Source organism: Eurosta solidaginis, chromosome 4 (genome assembly GCF_040869045.1).
Source record: "Eurosta solidaginis isolate ZX-2024a chromosome 4, ASM4086904v1, whole genome shotgun sequence".
Classification (NCBI taxonomy): Eukaryota; Metazoa; Arthropoda; class Insecta; order Diptera; family Tephritidae; genus Eurosta; species Eurosta solidaginis.
Window position 1 is genome coordinate 245,282,488 of NC_090322.1, and position 21,051 is coordinate 245,303,538.

The 21,051-nt window shown below is 30.0% G+C and overlaps 1 protein-coding gene and 1 long non-coding RNA gene across 8 annotated transcripts in view; both read right to left on the reverse strand.

Moving 5' to 3' along the window:
* Positions 1-21,051, reverse strand: part of LOC137251206 (uncharacterized) — a 96,716-nt gene that overhangs the window by 21,300 nt on the left and 54,365 nt on the right. The gene's annotated exons all lie outside the window — the stretch shown is intronic.
* The window catches only part of Trf2 (TATA box binding protein-related factor 2), a 67,621-nt gene continuing 48,532 nt past the window's right edge, over positions 1,963-21,051 (reverse strand). For all 7 annotated transcript variants that reach the window (XM_067785393.1, XM_067785391.1, XM_067785390.1 and 4 more), the window contains 4 exons: positions 18,543-21,027; positions 17,194-17,446; positions 15,955-17,121; positions 1,963-12,806 (listed from right to left, as the gene is read on the reverse strand). In XM_067785393.1, coding sequence (XP_067641494.1) covers positions 16,700-17,121; positions 17,194-17,446; positions 18,543-20,495 — 2,628 coding nt within the window. In that variant the 5' untranslated portion in view covers positions 20,496-21,027 and the 3' untranslated portion in view covers positions 1,963-12,806; positions 15,955-16,699. The remainder of the gene's footprint in view (positions 12,807-15,954; positions 17,122-17,193; positions 17,447-18,542; positions 21,028-21,051) is intronic.

A 21,051-nucleotide genomic window follows, 5' to 3' on the forward strand; every position in this document is an offset into this window, starting at 1 on the left:
TCTTTTATTTACTTCACCTGTTGATTCCACCATGCATATTGGAATATTTTACATTGTTTATTTTTTGATTTCCATTTGTTCTTGCGCAAAAGTTAAAAAAAAATCATGGCCGACCAAAAGAGAGAACGTTTATACCTTGTGTTTTTATCATAGGAGTGGGGACCAAATAGATGATAATGGTATAGAGAGAAGCGGCGAAGCTAGGCACACTTTTTGAATGCAGGCAAACCACTTATTTTTAAATAAACATATGTAACTCTTTGATACTTTAGTTCACTTTCTTCACCTTTCGGGTTGTTTTTATCACCTCTGTCAATTTTCTAAACTCAGTCCCTCCTCCACGTAACCCCTTCCATTCCATGGTGGATGGCCCATCCTTGAAACGTGGGATTTGTTTATCTATGTATGTATACATTTTACTTTGAAGTATTTCTTATTAAATGATTTGTATGCTTCATTTTAATTTTTTATGTTTTTTTTTTTATTTTGTATTTTTTGTTTTAATTTTTTTAATATACTCAAATGTTAAGGCTTTTCCTTTATTGCTAAAACTTAAATTTTTCTTTGTAATTTGGCTTAAGCACTAATTTCTTCATTTTCACATTCGCATTTGTTCTCCTATTCAACTTGCTTTTTCTTTACATAAACTATTTGACATTTTACATCTTCTTTGTTTGCTTTTTTACTTAGTTTAAATATACACATTTTCTTAAAGTAATTAAATATTTAGTATTCTCTTTTCAATATATTTTTTTGCTTGTTTCTTATATATTAGTTAATTGTTAATATTATTAGTTTCTTTTTTATTAAAAATAATTGTTTTGTTTCATTCATTCATTATTGGTTGGTATAACGCAGTCTTTACGGCAAAAAAGAAAAGCAAAATTATTTGATTATCAAATATATAATATTTTATATTCCCTTTTCAATTGTGTGTTTAGCTATTTTCCTTATCAATTTTTTTTAATTCATTATTACTATAGTTTTTTTTTAGTATCCAAACAACAGAAAAAAACAACAAATGTACTTTTACAAATAAATCTGCAAACAAAATTAATCAAAAAAACTGTGCTATTTTTAAATTAAAAATAAAAAACACGTTTCTTTTGATGAAAAAAATAATTTATTTGCATCAATTATGTATGTGTTCCCAGCTTTTAAATAAAAACTAACAAGAAACTCGTAAAAGCTTTACATTTTTTTTTTTCTTATTTTATTCATTTTGTTTATTTCTTCACTTAGTTATTGTATAGTAATTGTTTTTTTTTTTTATTTTAAGGCAGTAATTTCATTCCTTTATAATCGTAAATTTAATTATGCAAAACAAGAATTATGCAAAAAAAGGATAATCCTTTTCTTATTTGTTCTGTACCGTTGTACGCTCAGCTACAACCGAGTTTTTTTTATAATTTTTTGTTTTTTTTTTTTTTTGCTAATTTCAATGGGAAGTATTAAAGTACAAATTCGCGCGGAATCGTCGCTACTATAGTTTGTTGAAACCAAGCAAATTCACTTTAGAAAATCTCTTTTTTTTAGCAATAAATTTTTTATTTTATTTTTTCTTACTGGCCTTCAAAACGTTTCTGTTTCCTTGTTTTATGGTAGAAAATACTTCTTATGCAACAAGCTGGGCTACAATGCAGTTCAGAATAATGAAGTGAACACGAAATAAATTTTCAGGCGAATTTGCTTAGCTTATATGTATGCCTGAAAACAAACGAGTAACATAAACAAGAAACTTGCTTTGATAAATTAACGAAAATCTGTTCTAGTTTCTATATTCATCATTATAATGATATACATATTCATACACACATTTTTCATATTAATAAAATTATTAAAATCAACAGAAATACACTTAAAGAAAAAAACGGTAAAATCAACCGAATAACGAGTCCATTCAACAGAAATGTCTGTCAATTATTATCTATCGCAACAAGATGTTGAATCAACTTCGCACAAAATAGACCTTTTCACCAGTCAAATCAACACAAAATAAATTTTCATCACAAGTAAGCCATAGATCGGCTATTACTTTAACCCTAATAATACCAATGACAAGTGTTTAAATAAAAGATTCCGTCAACATTAGAATAAAAGTGAATGCTGTGTGTGCGGTGTGTCGACCGTGCGCGTAAGTTTCTCTTCAAAATTAGCTGATACATAAGCATAACATTAGCAGTTGTTTGCTGTTGAAATTACCAATGAAATCAGTTCTTTTAACAGAAAAATTAATTAGACTGATAGAGAATTTGTCGTTTTACAGAATATTGTTAGCTTCTCTTCTGCTGAAATCACCAAACAAAGTCGTTCTCTTGCCATCAATTTTACCGAATATCTGTTAATTCAAGAACAACAAACCCGATTTGTTGATTTTACTATCGTCATTTCTTTCGGTGTAGATATAAACTTAAGTCAACTAAAAGTTTGTTTTATTTAAGAAAAATTTTATTCTCCAATCATTTTTCTTTTTATTTTAAGTTTCTAGTTTTCCTTTTTTATTTTTAAGTTTTAATTTAAATTTTTTTTCATCCTTTTTTATTTTAATTTTTAATGCTCATCAATTTTTTTACTATAGATATTAATTTTTTTAAATTTTTTTAATATTAAGTTGCCAATATTTATTTATTATTTTTTTTCAATTTTAATTTTCAACCTAAAAACTTGTTTTTAATTCACATCTTATGTTTTTAATTTTTATACCTTTAAACTTTGCATGATGTTTGTTAACTTTTCACTTTCATTATATTGCGGTTTTTATATTAATTCTTTTATTGTTCTGGTGATATTTTTATTAAGCATGCTATTCGCCGGAAAATTCGCCACAAGTATTTGTGAAAATTTTATTTTTTTAGGTTTTTTGTATTATTTTTTATTTTTTAAAATTTTTTTTATTACTATTTATTTTTTAAAGTTTTTTTTATTATTATTTTAAATTTTTTTATTACTATTTTTTATTGTTTACTATTTTGGGTTTTCATTATCTTGCTTTAATTATATTTTGTATTTAAAAATAGTTTTCTTATATTTTATTATTTTTTCTCTTTTTTTTTATTGTATTTCACTTTTTGTTTTTTTTTTACTTTGTAATTTATTATTAATTGTTTTACTATTATATGTTATTTGTTTTTATAAACTCGATTTTATTATTTTATATTTCTAAATTTATTCCACTATTTTAGTTTACGTTATTTAATTATTATTTTGCTTTTAATGTTTTTTAAATTATCTAATTTTTCATTATTTAATTATTTAATTTTTTGTCATCGTGCTTTTTTTAATTTTATTTAAGTTATAAATTTGATTTTTGTTTTTTATCTCCCCTACTTTTTATAATTTTTATATTTTATTTTCGTGTTTTTTTATTTCGCTTTTTTTATTATTGTTTTGTGTTTAATAAACTATTTTATTTTATAATGCTATTATTTTTTCTAGTATTTTGTTTCTGTTATATCATTTTCATTTTTTATGATTTTTTTCACTATTTTGTTAAATTGTTTTTTATGATTATACGTTTTGTTATTTTTTTATTAACATACTTTTATTATGTTATTTTCTCAAATATTTTTTACTTTGATATTTTATTTTCTTATTTTTTTTTAAGAATTTTTTTTTACTTAATTACTTTTCCATAATGCTTTTGTTATTTTTTTATTTTTTTTTATTTTTTATTTTTTTTTTCATTGTTTTATATTATTTTGTTTATTGTTATACGCTTTGTTATTTCTTTAGTAATTTAAACTTTTTCATTGTATGTTTTTTAAATTTTTTTGGATGTTTTTTCATTACATATAAATTTTTTTTTATAATTATATTTTTATATATGTAGGTGCTTTATTTTTTATTTTTCACACTCTTTATAATTTTAATATTTTATTTTGTTACTTTTTTATTGTTTTTTTTTTTTTTAATTTTTATATAATTACTCTTTTTATTGTTTCATTGTTTATTTGCTAAAAGTCTAGAACAGCGGTCGACACTAACACGCGTCCACAAATATCGGAAGAGGTGTCAAACGACGCATATTGACCTCAACAACAAAAATCTGAAGGCAGAGAAATAATGTTGCGTCGGTCAAAAGATATTCATAAAAAACTGAAAAATTACGCCGGACCCCTCCGAACCCGGTGGTGGGATCCATAGTATAGTATTCTAGACTTTTACCTTGTATTGAATTAATTTTTCATAATTTTTTTATTATTTTTTTTTTTTTTTCATTATATTATATATTATTTTGTTTAAGTTTTTTTATAATTTAAAATTTGTGTTTGTTAAATTTTTTTTTTTATTATTATTTTTTTTAATACTTTTTTAATTTCATATTTGTTTTTATATTTTACCTTACCCGTTTTTTACCCAACTTGCTGCATTTTATATTTACAATTAAACACTTTTAGCAAGCTTTGTTTAGCAAAAAACAAAAAACTACTTTTGATTCGTTTCTATTCCTCTCAATGTATAATGCAGAGATTGGTAAACAATTTAAGTTACCGCCTAACTGGCTTAAAAACTGTTTTTGGTTCTATGTGTTTCTTTTTCTTCTCGAAATTGGCATGTCTTTGATTTTAGTTTCTGAGCTATAATTTCTTCTCATTTATATCAAAAGCACTTTCATCTTTTGTTTTGGTTCATTTTCTACTTTTTCTTTGTTTTAAGAAAAATGTTTTCTAACTAAAATTTTTTTAAACTTTACTTTTTGGTTCTAAAGTCACTTTCTTGTCCTTATGATGCATTAACATTTTTAAATAAAAATTTAGCCCTTCAAATATTTTTATACATATAAACGCATACGTAAGTAATTTAATTGCTAAATAATTCGAGTAGTTTTCTGCAACTAACTTTTATTAGTTTCCTATAAAGAATATCCTTTTCATTTTGTTTTTGTTTTTTTATGTTCTGTTTTTTTTTACATTCTCCTTATACGTTTTTTTTTATTAAAGCATACACAAATAATTTAATTTTTCAATTTTCATATGTATGTTAAGTATATGTATGTATGTATATATGTACATATGTAGGCTTCTCATGTGATACGTTCTTTGCGTTAGCGTATGTGTGTATGTGAATATAGTATCTTGGTTGTTCTGTTTAGTGTTTAGTCATTTATTTTTTTGATATATTTTATTTTTTGAGTTGTGTTAGAGAAACAAATATTGATATTTACTAAAAACTTGGAAAAGTACAATTGAACAGAGAATTAATATAAAAACGTTTAGGAACGTTTATTAAATAAAGTTAACATATTCTAAATTGTTGACTTATTGCTTATGAACTTCAGCTAAAACAGTTTTAGTTGCTGTTTTTTTTTTTGCAAATTAACTAACATTGTAATTATAAATACATACCTACATAATATTAAAACTTTAATATTTTAATGTATGCAAACTTGTGTTTACATTAATAGTTAATGAAAAGGAACAAAAAATGTAAAACGCGAGATTTTTGTCTTTCTACTACAAGATATGTAAATAATTCAAATGAAATGCAATTGGGATGAATAAAAAAAAATGGCCCTCAATTCTCTATTTTTTTTAGAAATATGAATAAAAGTTGAAACTTAGTTTTATTTAAGCTGCTTTTAAATAAGATTTATATGAGAAAAATATTGAAATTACAAAGAAAATGTATAAATAGTGAAAATATAAGAACTCTGAGCGGAATTGACAACGAAAAAACGTTACAATCAAAAAAAAGTATTTATCAACGAACTACATATTTAAATACCTAATTGATATGATAGCTATCGAAAAAGTTGTTTATATTTCATGGAAAAGTAAAGTGCAATTCTGCATTGTTATCAAAAAAAAAAAACCAAAAAAAATATTCAGAAATGCTTGAAATTATGAATTATAAATATTTTTTCTTGAATAAAAACCTTTTTTATGGAGCATATACATTAATATTCGAGTAGGGCATGCTTTTAATTTTTTTTGCAAAATAGCTTACAAATTCTTTTTTAGCTTTTTTTTAATTGTTTTTTCAATTAATTAATTTTTTTATTTTCAAGCGCCAAAAATGTATGATCAAACTTAAAAAAATACTGGTTGAGAATAATAAAAATGTATTTATTTTTTTTTTTTTTAACTTTATTTGTAATTTCTTTTCAATGAAGATAATCCAAACATTTAAGAAATGATGGCTGAGAAGAAAAAAATGATTTTTTTAGAAATTTTGGTTGCAAACATTTAAAAAAAATTTTTTTTCAACAAAATTCTTACACATGGCTGATCAAAATTTTCCAAATTCTGACTGAGAATAAAAAAGATTGTATAAATTTGTTTCTAAATTTATTTGCAATATTTTTCAGTTGGCTTTTTTTAGAAAGCGTAAAGTCCACACGTATAATATTTTTCTTACTCGCTTGGAAGATATGTTATTAAAACATGCGCAACAATAATAACGGCAGTAGAAGCGCCAGCAAAAAATACCGTACTTAAATTAAACAAAATCACAATGAAAACAACGTAAACAGACAGGAACATAAGATTAAAACAAATATCATAGACGTATAAAAAAAAGATTATTAGCCAAAAAAGTTATACAGTGAAATTTTCTTTTTTTTTTAAACCGCCAACAAAACTATTTTCTAATTAATCAAAATTTAAAAAATGGCTGAAAATGAAAAAAAAAAATTTCCATGTTTTTAATATTTTTTCTATTACGTAAATTCTTTTAATCTTCACCAATTGTTTGCAATCCCAAATTTTTACAATTTTTTTTTCTCAATTATTACAATTTTGTTTAACAATTCAGCAGTTATATTTAGTTGCAGCATATGTTATAGAATTGTGTACATTAGGGTGGGTCAAATTTATTGTTGAAAATGCACATACAGTTTCTGAATCTATGGGTCATACTGAGTAATATTGCCCATGGCACCATAGGTCTGAAAAGAATTTCGAGCCTCCCTAATTTTGTTAGAAAATATTTTTTTTTAGAAATTTTTATTATTATTTTTGTTAGAAAATATTTTGGCGCGCTTTCCTACTATTTTTCGCATTTTATCGCTTCTTTTTGGGGAAAATCGACGAATTCGTTGCAAAAATCGACGAATATTTTACTTTTCCATATTGCAAATTGAATTTTTAAATAGCTCAAAATAATAATAAAAATTTCTAAAAAAATTAGGGAAGCTCGAAATTCATTTCAGACCCATGGTCCCATACGCAATATTACTCAGTAGGACCCATAGATTCAGAAACTGGATGTGCACCTTCATTTTTTTTCCATACAATTTGACCCGCCCTAGTGTACATTAAAATGTAAGAATTAAACAACAAAAAATGACAATGCCTTAAAGCTTTAATTTTATTTCTAGGTAATAATTAAATTTGGTGCAAGAGTTTATTTATTTATTTAACATAAGACAACATAACATTCTTGCTGAGTTGATTATGTATGTATGTATGTAAATACATATAATATTTGTATACATAACAAACACAATGTATTTTTCTATATATGTATATGTGTGTGTTTGCAGTATATTTATTAAGTATGAATATGTTTTATACATATGTATGTATGTAGGTAATTAGTTTGAATATGACCAGATAAATGAAAATATATTCATATTTAATAATACATGTATATAAATAATAGTTATATTTAATTAATTATTAGCTTAAAACTATTGTATGTATGTATATATATATATGTTTCATATGTGTTTACATAGAGTTTGCTTTGATTTGCTTTGCGCAAAAACCTTATTGCTTTCATTTGTTTGTTTGTTTGCTTATTGTTTTTTATTTGTTTAATTAAATTAATAACTAAATTTATTATGTCATTTTGTAGTGTTAGTGTATTAGTTTTTCATGCCTATTTGGCTATTGGCTGTTGACTTTTTTTAGTACATATTAACAGTAAATATTCCAATGATGGTTGTTGCTTTGATTGCCGTTCCATGAGAACGTTCATATGTATGTGTGCATGATATATTATTTATGAAAGTAAAGTGTGCTATAATAAAACTAGTATTAAATTATTTTTTAAATTTACAAATATGTTTGTATAAATGTACATATGTAGAAATTGTTTGTTGTATGTGGTTATGTATGTATATATGTGTACGTTGTAGTACATCAAAGCATTTATACTTCATTAATGTTCATTGTACTTTCAAGCCAAATAATTGAATTAATTAATATAATTAAGTAAAACTCAAATTGTTTAAATAAATAAAATGCTTGTTTTTCGTTCAAGAAATCTATTGACATTTTTTTTTTCATATATATAATATGTACAACAATTGCTTTATTTTCTAATGTGTAGGTAATTATAGTTATAGATAATAATAACATGCAAACTTAATATGAATTCAGACTAAAAATTTTAGTAAATATCTGTGCATACATATATATATATATACATATCTATGTATGTTAAGTGTTAAATAAAGTGTTTGATAAATTATGCTAGATATCTACATTCTTCAATGTGATTAAATCATATGTTTATTTATGCTTTTGCGGTGGTTTTCTTTTCTTTTTTCAAATAATACGCTTTTAAACGCATTATTTATATGTATGTTTATATATGTATATTGTTAGGGTGGTTACAAGTTATATGGCGAATTTTAATTTTTGTTCTATCTTTCGGGGCCCCCTCCTAAAATATGCTAATAGATCAGAAAATAATTATTGCAAAGTTTCAGGCCAATCCGATAATGTTAAAAGGTACCTCATTGAGGTCAAAGTTAGGAAAAACAGCTTTTTTTCAGAAAAATATTTTTGTATTTCGTCAGTAAAAGTGAAACCATTTATGCCGGGAACTTGACTCGTATACCATTGAATATTGTAATGTCCATAGACGTTTGCATGGAAATTCAAAATTAGGGATATCCACTCTGACCTGATCTGAGAAATAATAACTGTTTTATAAAAATATTATTAAGATCAAAATCAATTTTACTTAAAATTACCTATCGAATGGTGTACGAGTCAAGTTCCTGGTATAAATGGTTTCACTTTTACTGACGAAACACAAAAAAATGTTTCTGAAAAAGCGCTGTTTTTCCTAACTTTGACCTCAATGAGGCACGTGTTAACATTATCGGAATGGCCTGAACCATTGTATGTATTATTTTCTAATCTATTGGCATATTTTATGGGAGTGCCCCAGCGGAAAATCTAAAATTGATTTCTTGTGGCCACCCTAATGAATATCCGTATGGACATATCGTCGGCTTATATTCAATACCCTACACATTTGACGAAAACGAGTTTTAGATCGTAAACTGATCTCTGACTCATCTTTCATATATAGCATTAGTACCAGCTTTAAAACTTAGCTCAAATGGTATTAACTGTCATTTTGAAAAATTCTCTGTCAGCATTGAAAATTTTTTTCAAAAGCAAAACCCTCTATCCGCTTAAATGTTTATACTACTAGTTATACTTATTCATAGGTATCATGATGAAATGAATATTCAGCTATGGAATCGTAACATACGATCACGGATCGAAAACGGTTTTCACATAAGCGATAAAAATAAGGCTATCCAACTATTTAAAAAAATAATAATATATTATGGATTTTATGAGTACGCATTGTCCCTAGTTCACATATTTCATTAATCCAATGTACCATTTCGGAGCTAAAGTGATTTAAAAAACGGCATTCGATCACGCATCGTATGTAACGATTCGGCCCCAGGTGTTCCCATCCCGTTGACGTTTTCCCTTATTGTGATAAGTTCGGCATGCATAATTTAGAGGGTTGTCCATCATACAGAACTGCCTTTGAGTTCTACTACGTTCGGAGTAGATTTAACAATACGTTTAGAAATAGTATAACTATATAAGCCGTTACTAGAATTGTTTAGACAAAAAGAGTAACGTAACTTTGTATTCCCTAACAGAATATAGCCAAAATTTTGCAGAAAACTAATTTATTTGAAGAATTTGTATGAAAAATTAAGCAATTCAAATTTATTACTTTTGAAATACACGTAAATACTGGCATTTAGAGTTGCGGAAAAAGTGAGGCTATGTTGTTGACATCACCTTTAATATTCCATCATGATAGGTATTACATCTTTAATCGGATAACGTTAGTGTGCAACGGTGAAAAAGGGTCGAGATATACATAAACTTCCGTATATCAGTATTATAACTAAGTGTTGAATATATTTTGATTGAGCCTGGTTCGTCCGTTCGTTCGCGGTTAATTTTTTAATAATACCTGCCTTGAGAGCCAACATCCTTCCAGCCATCAGTATGGAGCGCTAGCTTTACCCACTATTATAAGGTGTCATTCTTAAAACATGGTTTAACATAAACGCTACATCCCAAAAAACTAATCACCCTTATTGCGAGTTTTATTTTCACCGGAAAATATTCACAGTTTTTGTTCACCCTATCGCAGAGGGTGGCGGAACAAATTTTCGTGTTCGAAAAAGATTTCACCTTATCGGCAACTCTTTGTTCGGGCGAAATGAACAGCGGGGAAACCCAAATTTGTTCACTTATATTTTACAGGCGAACGAGAGGAAAACAAAATGTAAATAATTTTTTGTTTTGAAATTTGATACTCTTTTATTGTTGAGAAATAAATCATTGAATAATGCACAATCGGAAGCTGAGTGGAAAAAGTGAAATTCCTGTATTGCCAAGTATGTAAATTCTATTTTCTATGACAACGTATCAGTCAGCCAAGTCATCCATTGTGGAGAAAGCAACGATTCCAAAATGTTGAGCACCTCTGAAAGAACCTCACTGAAACAAGATTGGCTAAGACCCACCTCATGGGTCCCTTCCAACGCCTTTTTGATGTCTTCGATGCGATAAAACGAACACATGCGCTCAACTTTACAATTGGTGGAACTCCAAATTTTTGCTTCAATGGTGGCAAGGAGTTGGTAAAAATATCTAACAAATATTTGAATGGCGGCTTCTTTAGCCTGTAATATTGCCGAAAACTAGTTGAAAAGAAGTTAATTTGTTATTCAAAAGTGCTGAAAATATTAATTTTTAACTTACAGGGAATCACTTAGCTCCAAAGGGTTAGAACTGTCCCTTAATTGCCTCCGGATCGCTTTCACATTTATATTCTCCTCGCGCTCAATCAATACCAACCTAAGTGCAATACTAAACATTTTTTTATAAATTTTGTATCTCTATTTTTGCGATATTTTAATGAAATATATGCTTGTTTACAAAATTTACACAATTGCAAATAAATGATTTGTTCACCGCAATAGAGCATCAGCTGTTTCGAAGTGAACTTTTGTTCGCCCGAAATTGCCGATAGGCGAAAAAAGTTCACCCGAACAAAAAAAGTGAAGGCGAACACTTATATATATATTTATATGTATACAAATTTATAAAAATTATTTTTATTTGAATAACATAAATCTCTATCTGACTTCAACTAAACTAAAAGAAAACATAATAATTGAAATTCAATTATTATAAGCCAGTGTTAAGCTCATGAATTCTTAAACTAAGCTGAGTTTAGAACAAAAAAACTGATTTGAATACACAACGCGACTTTTCATCACCTATTGGCGTACTTCATGTTATAAGCAAAATACAATAAAGCTGGCAAGCGGTTGTTTTGCTCTCCTGAAAAACTGATTTTTTGCTGATAGAGGGTATTGAATATAAACCGACGCTATGCATTTTGTAAATAACTAAAATGCTTACAGTGTCTACAAAATAATGAAGATAGTGATAAAGAGTGCGTAGTAGTCTCCTTTCATTTAACGAAAATTGCCTCAGCATGAGAAAAAATCTTAAAATTAAGCAAAAGTGCATTGGTATACAGCTGCAAACACGAATCGAAAATAGCAGCAAAACTATTAACAAATTAATTTTCGTTGATCTTCGAAAAAATTGAAAGAATTCTGTAACTAAAACTGGCATAGTAGTTTTCAAAACATTGAAAAACTGAAGAATTACTTGAAAATCTGCATAAAAAGTGTGCAATTTTTTATTTAGCATTAGCCGCTTTTTTTTTTTTTTTGAGTCATAACCCACCTTTTCATAGACCGGGTCACATATACATATGCTCCAAACAAAAGAGAATCAAAAAATAAGCAAAGTAAAATACTCAAATTTGTTGTTCTTTGAGAAAAGACATAAACATTAATGTGTGCAAATGCAAGAAATTTGAAATTTTTTTCATTGCGAAAACAATGAATAATGTCAGCAACGATTATACCTGGTCGGCGTTTTTATCATAACCCGATCAATTTTCGTCTAACAAAGTACAAATTATAAGTCTCTCAAAATTCGCATTGATTTTTGAAAAATTTTCTTCCTAAAAGTGTTTCACATTATTTTCCATATAAGTAACAAAATTATGCGCTCTGCGTATGCAATAAAATATAAAACACCCAGTTTAAACTGAAATTTATTGGGTATTTGCATACTCAAAAAAAAATTCAAATATTCGTGCACATTTTTTTTTTTCATTTTGTTAAACGTTTTTAAAATAAGTTTGGTTGCAAGTTTATTGCAGCTTTTCAAATAAATGATCCTTCTTTACTGATAAATTGTTTTAATATTTTTAACTGCTATTCTTTTGTTCGCAGCTGTATGTATAGCATATTTTTTTTTTTTTTGTTATAAAAAACAATCATACAGAAAATTGTATTCCTTCTTATTATAACTAAATTTGATAACATTGTTGCTGTTGTTGTTCTGGTTTACGTGTCATTTGCTGAAAATAATGAGTGATTCATTTAAATGCTCCTGCGAATTTATTTCCATACTGCTGATTAAATTTTAATTTCATATGTATGTATGTACATAGCAAATAACGTGAAAACCAAGCGAAGCACACTGGAGTTAAAAAAATACCTGTTGGATAAAATAAAATTATTATTAATAATTATTAATAAAATATAAATTAAGGAACTTTATTTTGGCAAAATGTAAGCTTATCTATTGGTAAGCCTTTTTATTAGCCGGTGGACAATAAATTTGACAAAAAAAAAATTGGAAAAAAAAATTTATTTATTTTATCTTTGTAAATACTACTGAAATTATTTTTATACTCAGCGTGTATAAAGGAATCGAGATAGATATAGACTTCCATATATCAAAATCATCAGTATCGAAAAAAATTTTATTGAACCATGTACGTCCGTCCGTCTGTCCGTTAACACGATACCTTGAGTAAATTTTGAGGTATCTTGATAAAATTTGGTATGTAGGTTCCTGGGTACTCATCTCAGATCGCTATTTAAAATAAACGATATCGGACTATAACCACGCCCACTTTTTCGATATCGACAATTTCGAAAAACCGAAAAAATGCGATAATACATTACCAAAGACGGATAAAGCGATGAAACTTGGTAGGTGGGTTGACCTTATGACACAGAATAGAAAATTAGTAAAAAGCGTGGCAACGCCCACTTTTAAAAGGAGGTAATTTTAAAGTTTTGCTAGCTGTAATTTGGCAGTCGCTGAAGATATCAGGATAAAATTTGGCAGGAACGTTACTACTATTACTATATATGTGCTAAATAAAAATTAGCAAAATCGGATGAAGAAAACGCCCACTTTTTAAAAAAAGTTTTTTTAAGTTAAATTTTAACAAAAAATTTAATATCTTTACAGTATATAAGTAAATTATGTGAACATTCAACTCCAGTAATGATATGGTGCAACAAAATACAAAAATAAAAGAAAATTTCAAAATGGGCGTGGCTCCGCCCTTTTTCATTTAATTTGTCTAGAATACTTTTAATGCCATAAGTCGAACAATAATTTACCAATCCTAGATTCTATGACGATAACTGTTTTCTGTGAAAATGGGCGAAATCGGTTGAAGCCACTCATAGTTTTTATACACAGTCGACTGTCTGTCCTTCCGCTCGGCCGTTAACACGATAACTTGAGCAAAAATCGATGTATCTTTACTAAACTTAGTTCACGTACTTATCTGAACTTTATCTTGGTATAAAAAATGGCCGAAATTCGACTATGACCACGCCCACTTTTTCGATATCGAAAATTATTGACGCAAAATATAACTTTAGAAAAAACTTTGTAAAATGGGTGTGACACCTACCATATTAAGTAGAAGACATTTACAAATTTTCTTCCGATACATTGCCGAGTTTCTGATTCTTTGGCTAATGGTATTAAGGGATGTGAATAACCTGTTCGGAGCACCAGGAGTAACAACCGAAATGATATACTACTGTATCACAATTAAGGGATGTGATTACAACCTTTTCGTCACATCGAGTCAAAATGTCAGTTCGCGTTTGCGACGTAATGTCTCTACTACTAACCACATTTCTAAAACCCGATTACTCCGTTCAGCATAGCCTGGGGCAGTATCAAAAATTTGAACAAGAGTAAGCACATTCCGCACTCTTTCAACAATCACTTGTTATCCACAAACGGTAGGCATTTGCTTGTCTTGATTTACTCAACAGGTATAGAACGGGGACACAATTAAGTGATGTGACCTTGCGCAGGAGAATCAATTGAAAAATTTATGTTCAGCTTAGAATTGGTAGAGGACGCTTAGTCCTTGGTGACAGAGCCTTCAAGTGAAAGCATAGCTCCGAAGAGAATGCTTTACTGTCAACTTCGAAAGCTGAATAGACCGCATTGGCATTTCGGCCGCTAAAGCTGAGATGAGCAGCAAAATTTTATGTTATCGAACAAAGTGGCAAGGTTAAACTCTAGTCAACTTTAACTAGAGTTTAAACTCGCACTGAAAATCCAGACATTAAAAATCATTGATGTTTTTGCCTTCGAGAAGCGTACTTTATAGGACCACAACCAGTTTAGTAGACAAAACTATGTGAAAGCGAACTCGGTTCCTGAAGAACATTTAACTAAAAGCTTTGCTATAATATAAAAAAAGAAAGCCATGAACATTAGACTGGGTCGATTTATTAACCGATATCGCGCCATTGATTTTTCATGACCTACTAAAAAAATATTAGCGGAACGTTGTCGATAACAGTTTTATACATATGAAAATTTAAATTTCGCAGGCTCGAAAATTATTTTTTTGGGTATGCGTAGTGGAACTTTTTTTCCTGAGCCCAAATCCAATAGAAAAATTGATGGCGCGATATCGGTTAACTTTCGTCCATACAAATCGACCCAACTCAATGTACATTCCATTGGTTTTTTCCCCACGTGGAGCCAGTCATCATATATGCCATGTTTTTCCGACGGAGAAACCCTTTTAATGTCCGAATTGAGGCTTTCCCTGCCAGGTTCGAAAAACAACACAAGTAGGGTGTACATTTCTGTATGGTTCAGAGAGTATTGATATTTCACATTATCCTTCAAAAACTGTTTGCTCTTGACCCTCTGCACAATGAACTAGATTAAGCTACAACAACTTTTTCTTTTCAAATTATAATAATTTGCATTTAAGAAAATAATAAATAAAAATATTGGTGGACCTATTTCGGAGGTCGCTATTTCTCAACTCACGAGCCTCTTAAGAACGATGTGCAATCGAAAAAATCTCACAATCTTGGCGTACAATACAATAAACAATACATAGAAGTTATATATAGCTTCGTTCTACAGTCTTGTGCCGTTCTATAAATATTTGCACAAGCGTACAAACATATGAGCACATACAACTACATACAACTACATACATATCGCACGTTTTATCATATACAGATATGTATAACTCAAAAATTTAATTTTTTGAGAAGCTAAGTGTTTATCATTTTTTAAATTAAAGTACTTAAGTAGTATATTTTGCTTTTATAACCTGGGTAAAAAACATTAATGGATAACTTTACAAGAATATTCCAATTATATTATGCAAAAAGAATAAAATGTGAAAACTTGCTTTACATTGTTATTACATATCTTCAAAAAATCAAATTACAAATTATATCATTGTAAGATAAAACATGAAAAATGTTCATATAGTTATTTATGCGTAGAAATATAATTAAGTACACAAGCAACACACAAATGGTGATACATACAATTCATTGCCAGGGCTTACCTTAAAAGTAGTTGTAGTTATTTGGCTCAAAAATCCTATAGTAGATCGTAGACCGCATTACAGAATTCGCAGACTTCTTAACATTTACATTTTATATATTCATTTCTAGATATTTTTGCGTTAAACTCGAAAACGTCAACGCCAATATGTTGGAACAAACAAACTTATACGAGTGTATAAATGTGTGTGCATGCAGTATATGCATACATATATACAAGGGCGTTGTAACCTGACTGTGCACGAGTTTTGTAATATTTATAATAAAACATAAATTGTATATGTAAATGTTAATGTAACGCGTACAAATCATTATCACTTGAAATTGTATATTTTTGTAAACGATAAACTCAATTTGTTTGCTAAGATTAAATTTGAATCGGTTTTTGATGATCGTGTTCAAAACAGTTTTGTGTGTTAATGTGGCATTTGTAAAGCATAAGCGTTGACGATTACTCCACACTATTTTGACATAGTTGTTCTCGAAACTTGAGTAGTATAAGTATGTACATACATATTCTACATTTTGCTCTTTTAGTAAACTCAGTTTCAATTTATTTAAATAATCTCTTATAGCGTGTATGGATGTATGTATACAACTTTTTTGGAAACCATAATTTGCTCACACACACATAGTCAAACAACATGTGTATGTATGCCTTCTCGTAATACGCGCCTACAAATGAGTATGCATGTGCAAACGCTATGCATACATTATTGCATCACAATTGTTACATTTATGTAGTATTTAAAGATCTTCTTCATCATCGGGTCCTTCAATTAAATCATCTGGGTCATACATTACAAAATTATCATCCATATCTCTTGGTTCAGGATCATCAATTTCTTCAGCATCTATTAATGATATCTCTTCAATATCGCTATCATTATCAAGTCTTCTACGTTTTTGTCTAAAATTATTTGTTGTTGCATTATTACTAATAAGTCTGCGCTGTAATGTTGTTGTTGTTGGCACATTTGAATTGGATCCCGCAGCAACATCGTTAGTATTTAGCACCTCCTCCACCTCGTTGACATCAATTAAATGTTGCGCGTTTTGCTGCTTAATACGTAGTTGTTCCATTTCTTCGGGAGAACGTTTTTTACGAAATTCATAAACAAGCGGGAAAATATGTTCAATAGCAGCTTGTACATTAGCAACACTGGCAGCTATTTTAATTAATAGAAAATAGAATAAATAGTATTAAATTGACAAATAAGTTAAGTTAAAAACTGTCTCACCGGTTACAGTAATACTGCCGGTGGAGAAAATTTTTAATGTTGCCTTTGGATAACGCAATTTGTATGTAACACCAGGATGTAATTCTGGCTCGTAGCTAGCCTCCTTTTTATATCTTTCGGAGAAGTTTAAAATTTTAATAGCCCACGGCATGCTGCATGTGCCTAATACATTTACAACTCGGAAATTGTGAAAACGCGCACGAAATCCAAGCTTTTCGAGACAACGAGCATAACGACGTGCTGCAATTTTTGCCTGAAATTGAAAGAAAAAAAAACGTTTTATTATTCATTAAATAACATTTAGGCTGCCCCTATTCGTCTCTTTAGTTCAGTCGATAGAAAAATCAAATTTTTTTATCAGGAGAACGTATTAATGTCCAAAACTTTGTTTTTGCGACTCAGTCACTTCAGAACGGCTAGGTAAATTTGGACGAAATTTGACAAATAGTCAATAGTCTGAAAGGATCCCCCGCTAGTTTTCGTAATAATATTCTTGACACAATAAATCCAAAACGGCTGGACGCATAGCTATTGCCCGATAGGACCTATAGTGAATGTCTTTTCAAAAAAGTGAGGGATAGAGTCTCAGCTCTGCTGGGAAGTTACCTTTTTTACTTTTAAATGTATCTCTGGTATGTTTTATTTCGGTTCAGATCGTTTTCTTTTGGGACAAGGGCAGGACTATTTCCGGGACCTTTTTGACATCACTTCGCGACTGTTTCGACATCATTCTCTTTCGGAATCACTTCGGCAATTTTCGTATTACTCTGTAAACGATTTCGGAACTTTTAGGAGATTTCTTGAGCCTATTTCCGGATTATTATAGGACTATTTACGTAACATTTCCGGCCATTGGATGATTTCGGGACTATTCGGTTCATTTTGTTCCTGTTCGTGATCATGTCGGGACTGTCTTCGGATAGTTTCGGGAATATTCCTGGAGCATTTAGACTTTGATTGCCGTGATTTTAAGTGGAACATTTTGGACAATTTCGGAAAATTTTTCGAGTTTAGTTCGCAATCAGAATCAGTTATTGTAATTCCCTACTTTAGCTCACAGCTGTTAAAACGCTTCCTTTCTGGTTTTCCTCATATATATCCTTGTTCTATTCATTTCTCCCTTTCCTCTTTTTCTGCTTTTAACCCATGTCCCTTACTTTTTTAACTTTTTTTTTCTGTCCTGTTTCACTCCTTTCCTTTCCCATCATGTCCTTTTGAATTTATTTTCTCTTGTTCTCTACTTCTGTTGTCTCCTTTCCCTTTCTTTCTTTTCATTTTTTCGTTTCTTTTTCTTTTCGTTTCTTTCATTTAATTCCATTTCCCTGTCTATTTTTTTATTTCTTACTTACCTGTTCCTCGGACGTGGCTCCCGTACATGTGATACGACCCGATGACCAGATAGAAGCAGTTGTATATGGTCGACGTAGTTTCATTGTCACCATACCATTTTCACGACGATACTCCACATTCAGTCCTTTAAGTGCTATATCGCGTAAGTTTAAATGGCAGCGTACACTAAATGAACAAACAACATTGTTTATAACAATATCGATTTCAGGCTCAACTTCCGGTTCAGTAGTAGCAGCGACCTCTGTAGCAGCAGGCGTCGAATTAAGATTAGTAGCAGAAGCGGTAATTTCAGTAGGTGCAGCAGTACCTTGCTGATTGGCAGTTTTATTGGCTTCAACAAGTTGAGTTGAAGTTTGATGTGGTGTGGCGGGTATGGTGCGGGAATGAGCTGTGATTGGTTTTTGTTCTTGTGTTTGTCCGTGTTGATTTTGGTTTTGATTTAGGTGTTGTTGTTGTTTCTGCTGAGTTTGCAATTGCTGTTGCTTTAGTTGTTGTTGTTGCGGTTTTTGCAACTGCAACTGTTGCTGTTGGAGCTGTTTTTGTGGCTGCACAGCAGCAGTTGGCAACGTTTTAGCAGCTAAGGTCACCATTGTGGCACTACCTGCCGTCACACTTCCACTCTTATTATTACCACTATCGTTGCTGTTGCTGCTGCTTATAATATTTCTGCTAGGAACTAACTTTAAACCGCCATTAACCAGCGCCCCTTTTGTTATGTTACGCGCACCACCAGGACTACCAGCTATATTTGCAACTGTTGTCGTTTTCGTGGCAGTCAATGTCAATGAATTGCCGCTATGGACGATGGGCTTTACTAATTGAATCTTTTGTGGTTGCAACAGTTGTGGTTGCTTAATATGTTGCAAAGTTGGAATATTTTGGCGCAACTGCTGTTGCTGCAACTTAACAGCTTGCATGGCAGGAGACTGAGAATTACTGTTGTTAATTATTTGTGACTTATTAGCAATGACAGCATTTGTTACAGTGTTTGCTGTTGTCGATGCCGTTGCCGCTGCAATATTTGTTGGTGGTTTGTTTAAAATTTTAGCATGTTGCAAACGTTGCGTGGTATTGCCAGCGATAATAGTATTATTAGAGCGATTTATCAATACATGAGTAGTACGATTGCCAGTAGCTTTTGCAGAAACAATTGTTGAAGTTGTTGCAGTAGGGCTTATACTAGTTGTGGATTGTTGTTGCTGTTGTGGTTGATTGCTAAATTGTGAAAAGTAGCGTGTGGCAGGCACTCCTGTAGCTGATTGCTGACTGTAAATTGTTGTAGTAGTACGACTAGTCGGTGCTGACGATACAACAATAGTTCCAGTATTTGCTGATTGCGCAGCAATTTGTTGCTGGAATTGTTGTTGAAAGCTACTCATATTAGCAGCACTAATCGTATTGGTTTGTATGGGATGCACCATAGGACTGGCCGTTGCTGCTACCAAAAAATGGCCCTGCGTTGTTACGATGCCACTTATTGGTAATGTTACCATTTCGTGTGGCATTAATACGCGTGCACCCGACGTTGTAGCTGTATTAACAACTGTACCAAGTGCGGAGGCTGATGAAATTATTTGTTGTTGTTGCTGCTGTTGTTGTTGCAACAATTGTTGATACTGTTGGTAATTAATGATGCTGCTAGCACCGGTTGCACCATTTGTAAGCACTAACGTCTGTCCTGTAGACAATACTAGGTTACCACTACCACCACCAAGGCCACCAAGGCCACCTACAGTCGTAGCGCCACTAACAACGCCAGGTGTTGCTCCACCTGCTTGGCTGCCGCCTGTTCCAATACCACTAACTAAACTACCAACAACTATGCTGGTGTTGTTTACGTTATTTCCGGTGTTTGTGTTATTGCTGCCATTAATAAGAGTCTTCATGCAAGTAGCCTTATTTTGTTGCAACAACGTGGCCATACCAATGTTGTTAGTGTTAGTGATATACATTTGCCCAGAACGATTTCGTGAGCTTTGATTCCTTTTTCGCTTGCTTTGTGTTCAGCTTTTTTTGTGTTTTTATCACTGGTTTTTATGCGGCTCATTGACAATATAAGACTAGGTCACTACATAGATTTTCTTTATCATTAAAGTCCAATTGCTTGGGGGTATGTAGCGTTAGGGTTGATATGCTTTAAGGCTGATTTATTTAACTTTTTGTTCTTATCAATCGACGTTTCTTTATAATAGTCTTTTAAATAGTTTTATTAAACTATTTTATTTATTATGTTAGATTTATTCAATGCGTGTGCAAATAATCGCAAATGAATTCTTTGATTTTTGCTTTGCAGGTTCGCCAGATCTTGATCTCAAATTTTATGCGCTTGATTCTTGATGTTTATGTGAATATTCTATGTAATTAAACCTTTGAACACCTCGTAATTTATTCCAAATACTACAAAATTTAAGTCTTCCTTTCTTTCTCCTTTTTTGTTTAAGCAAATGTTTGTAATTCTAAATTTTTTGTTCCTTTTTTAGCAGTCTGAAAAAAAAATTATAGGTTAGA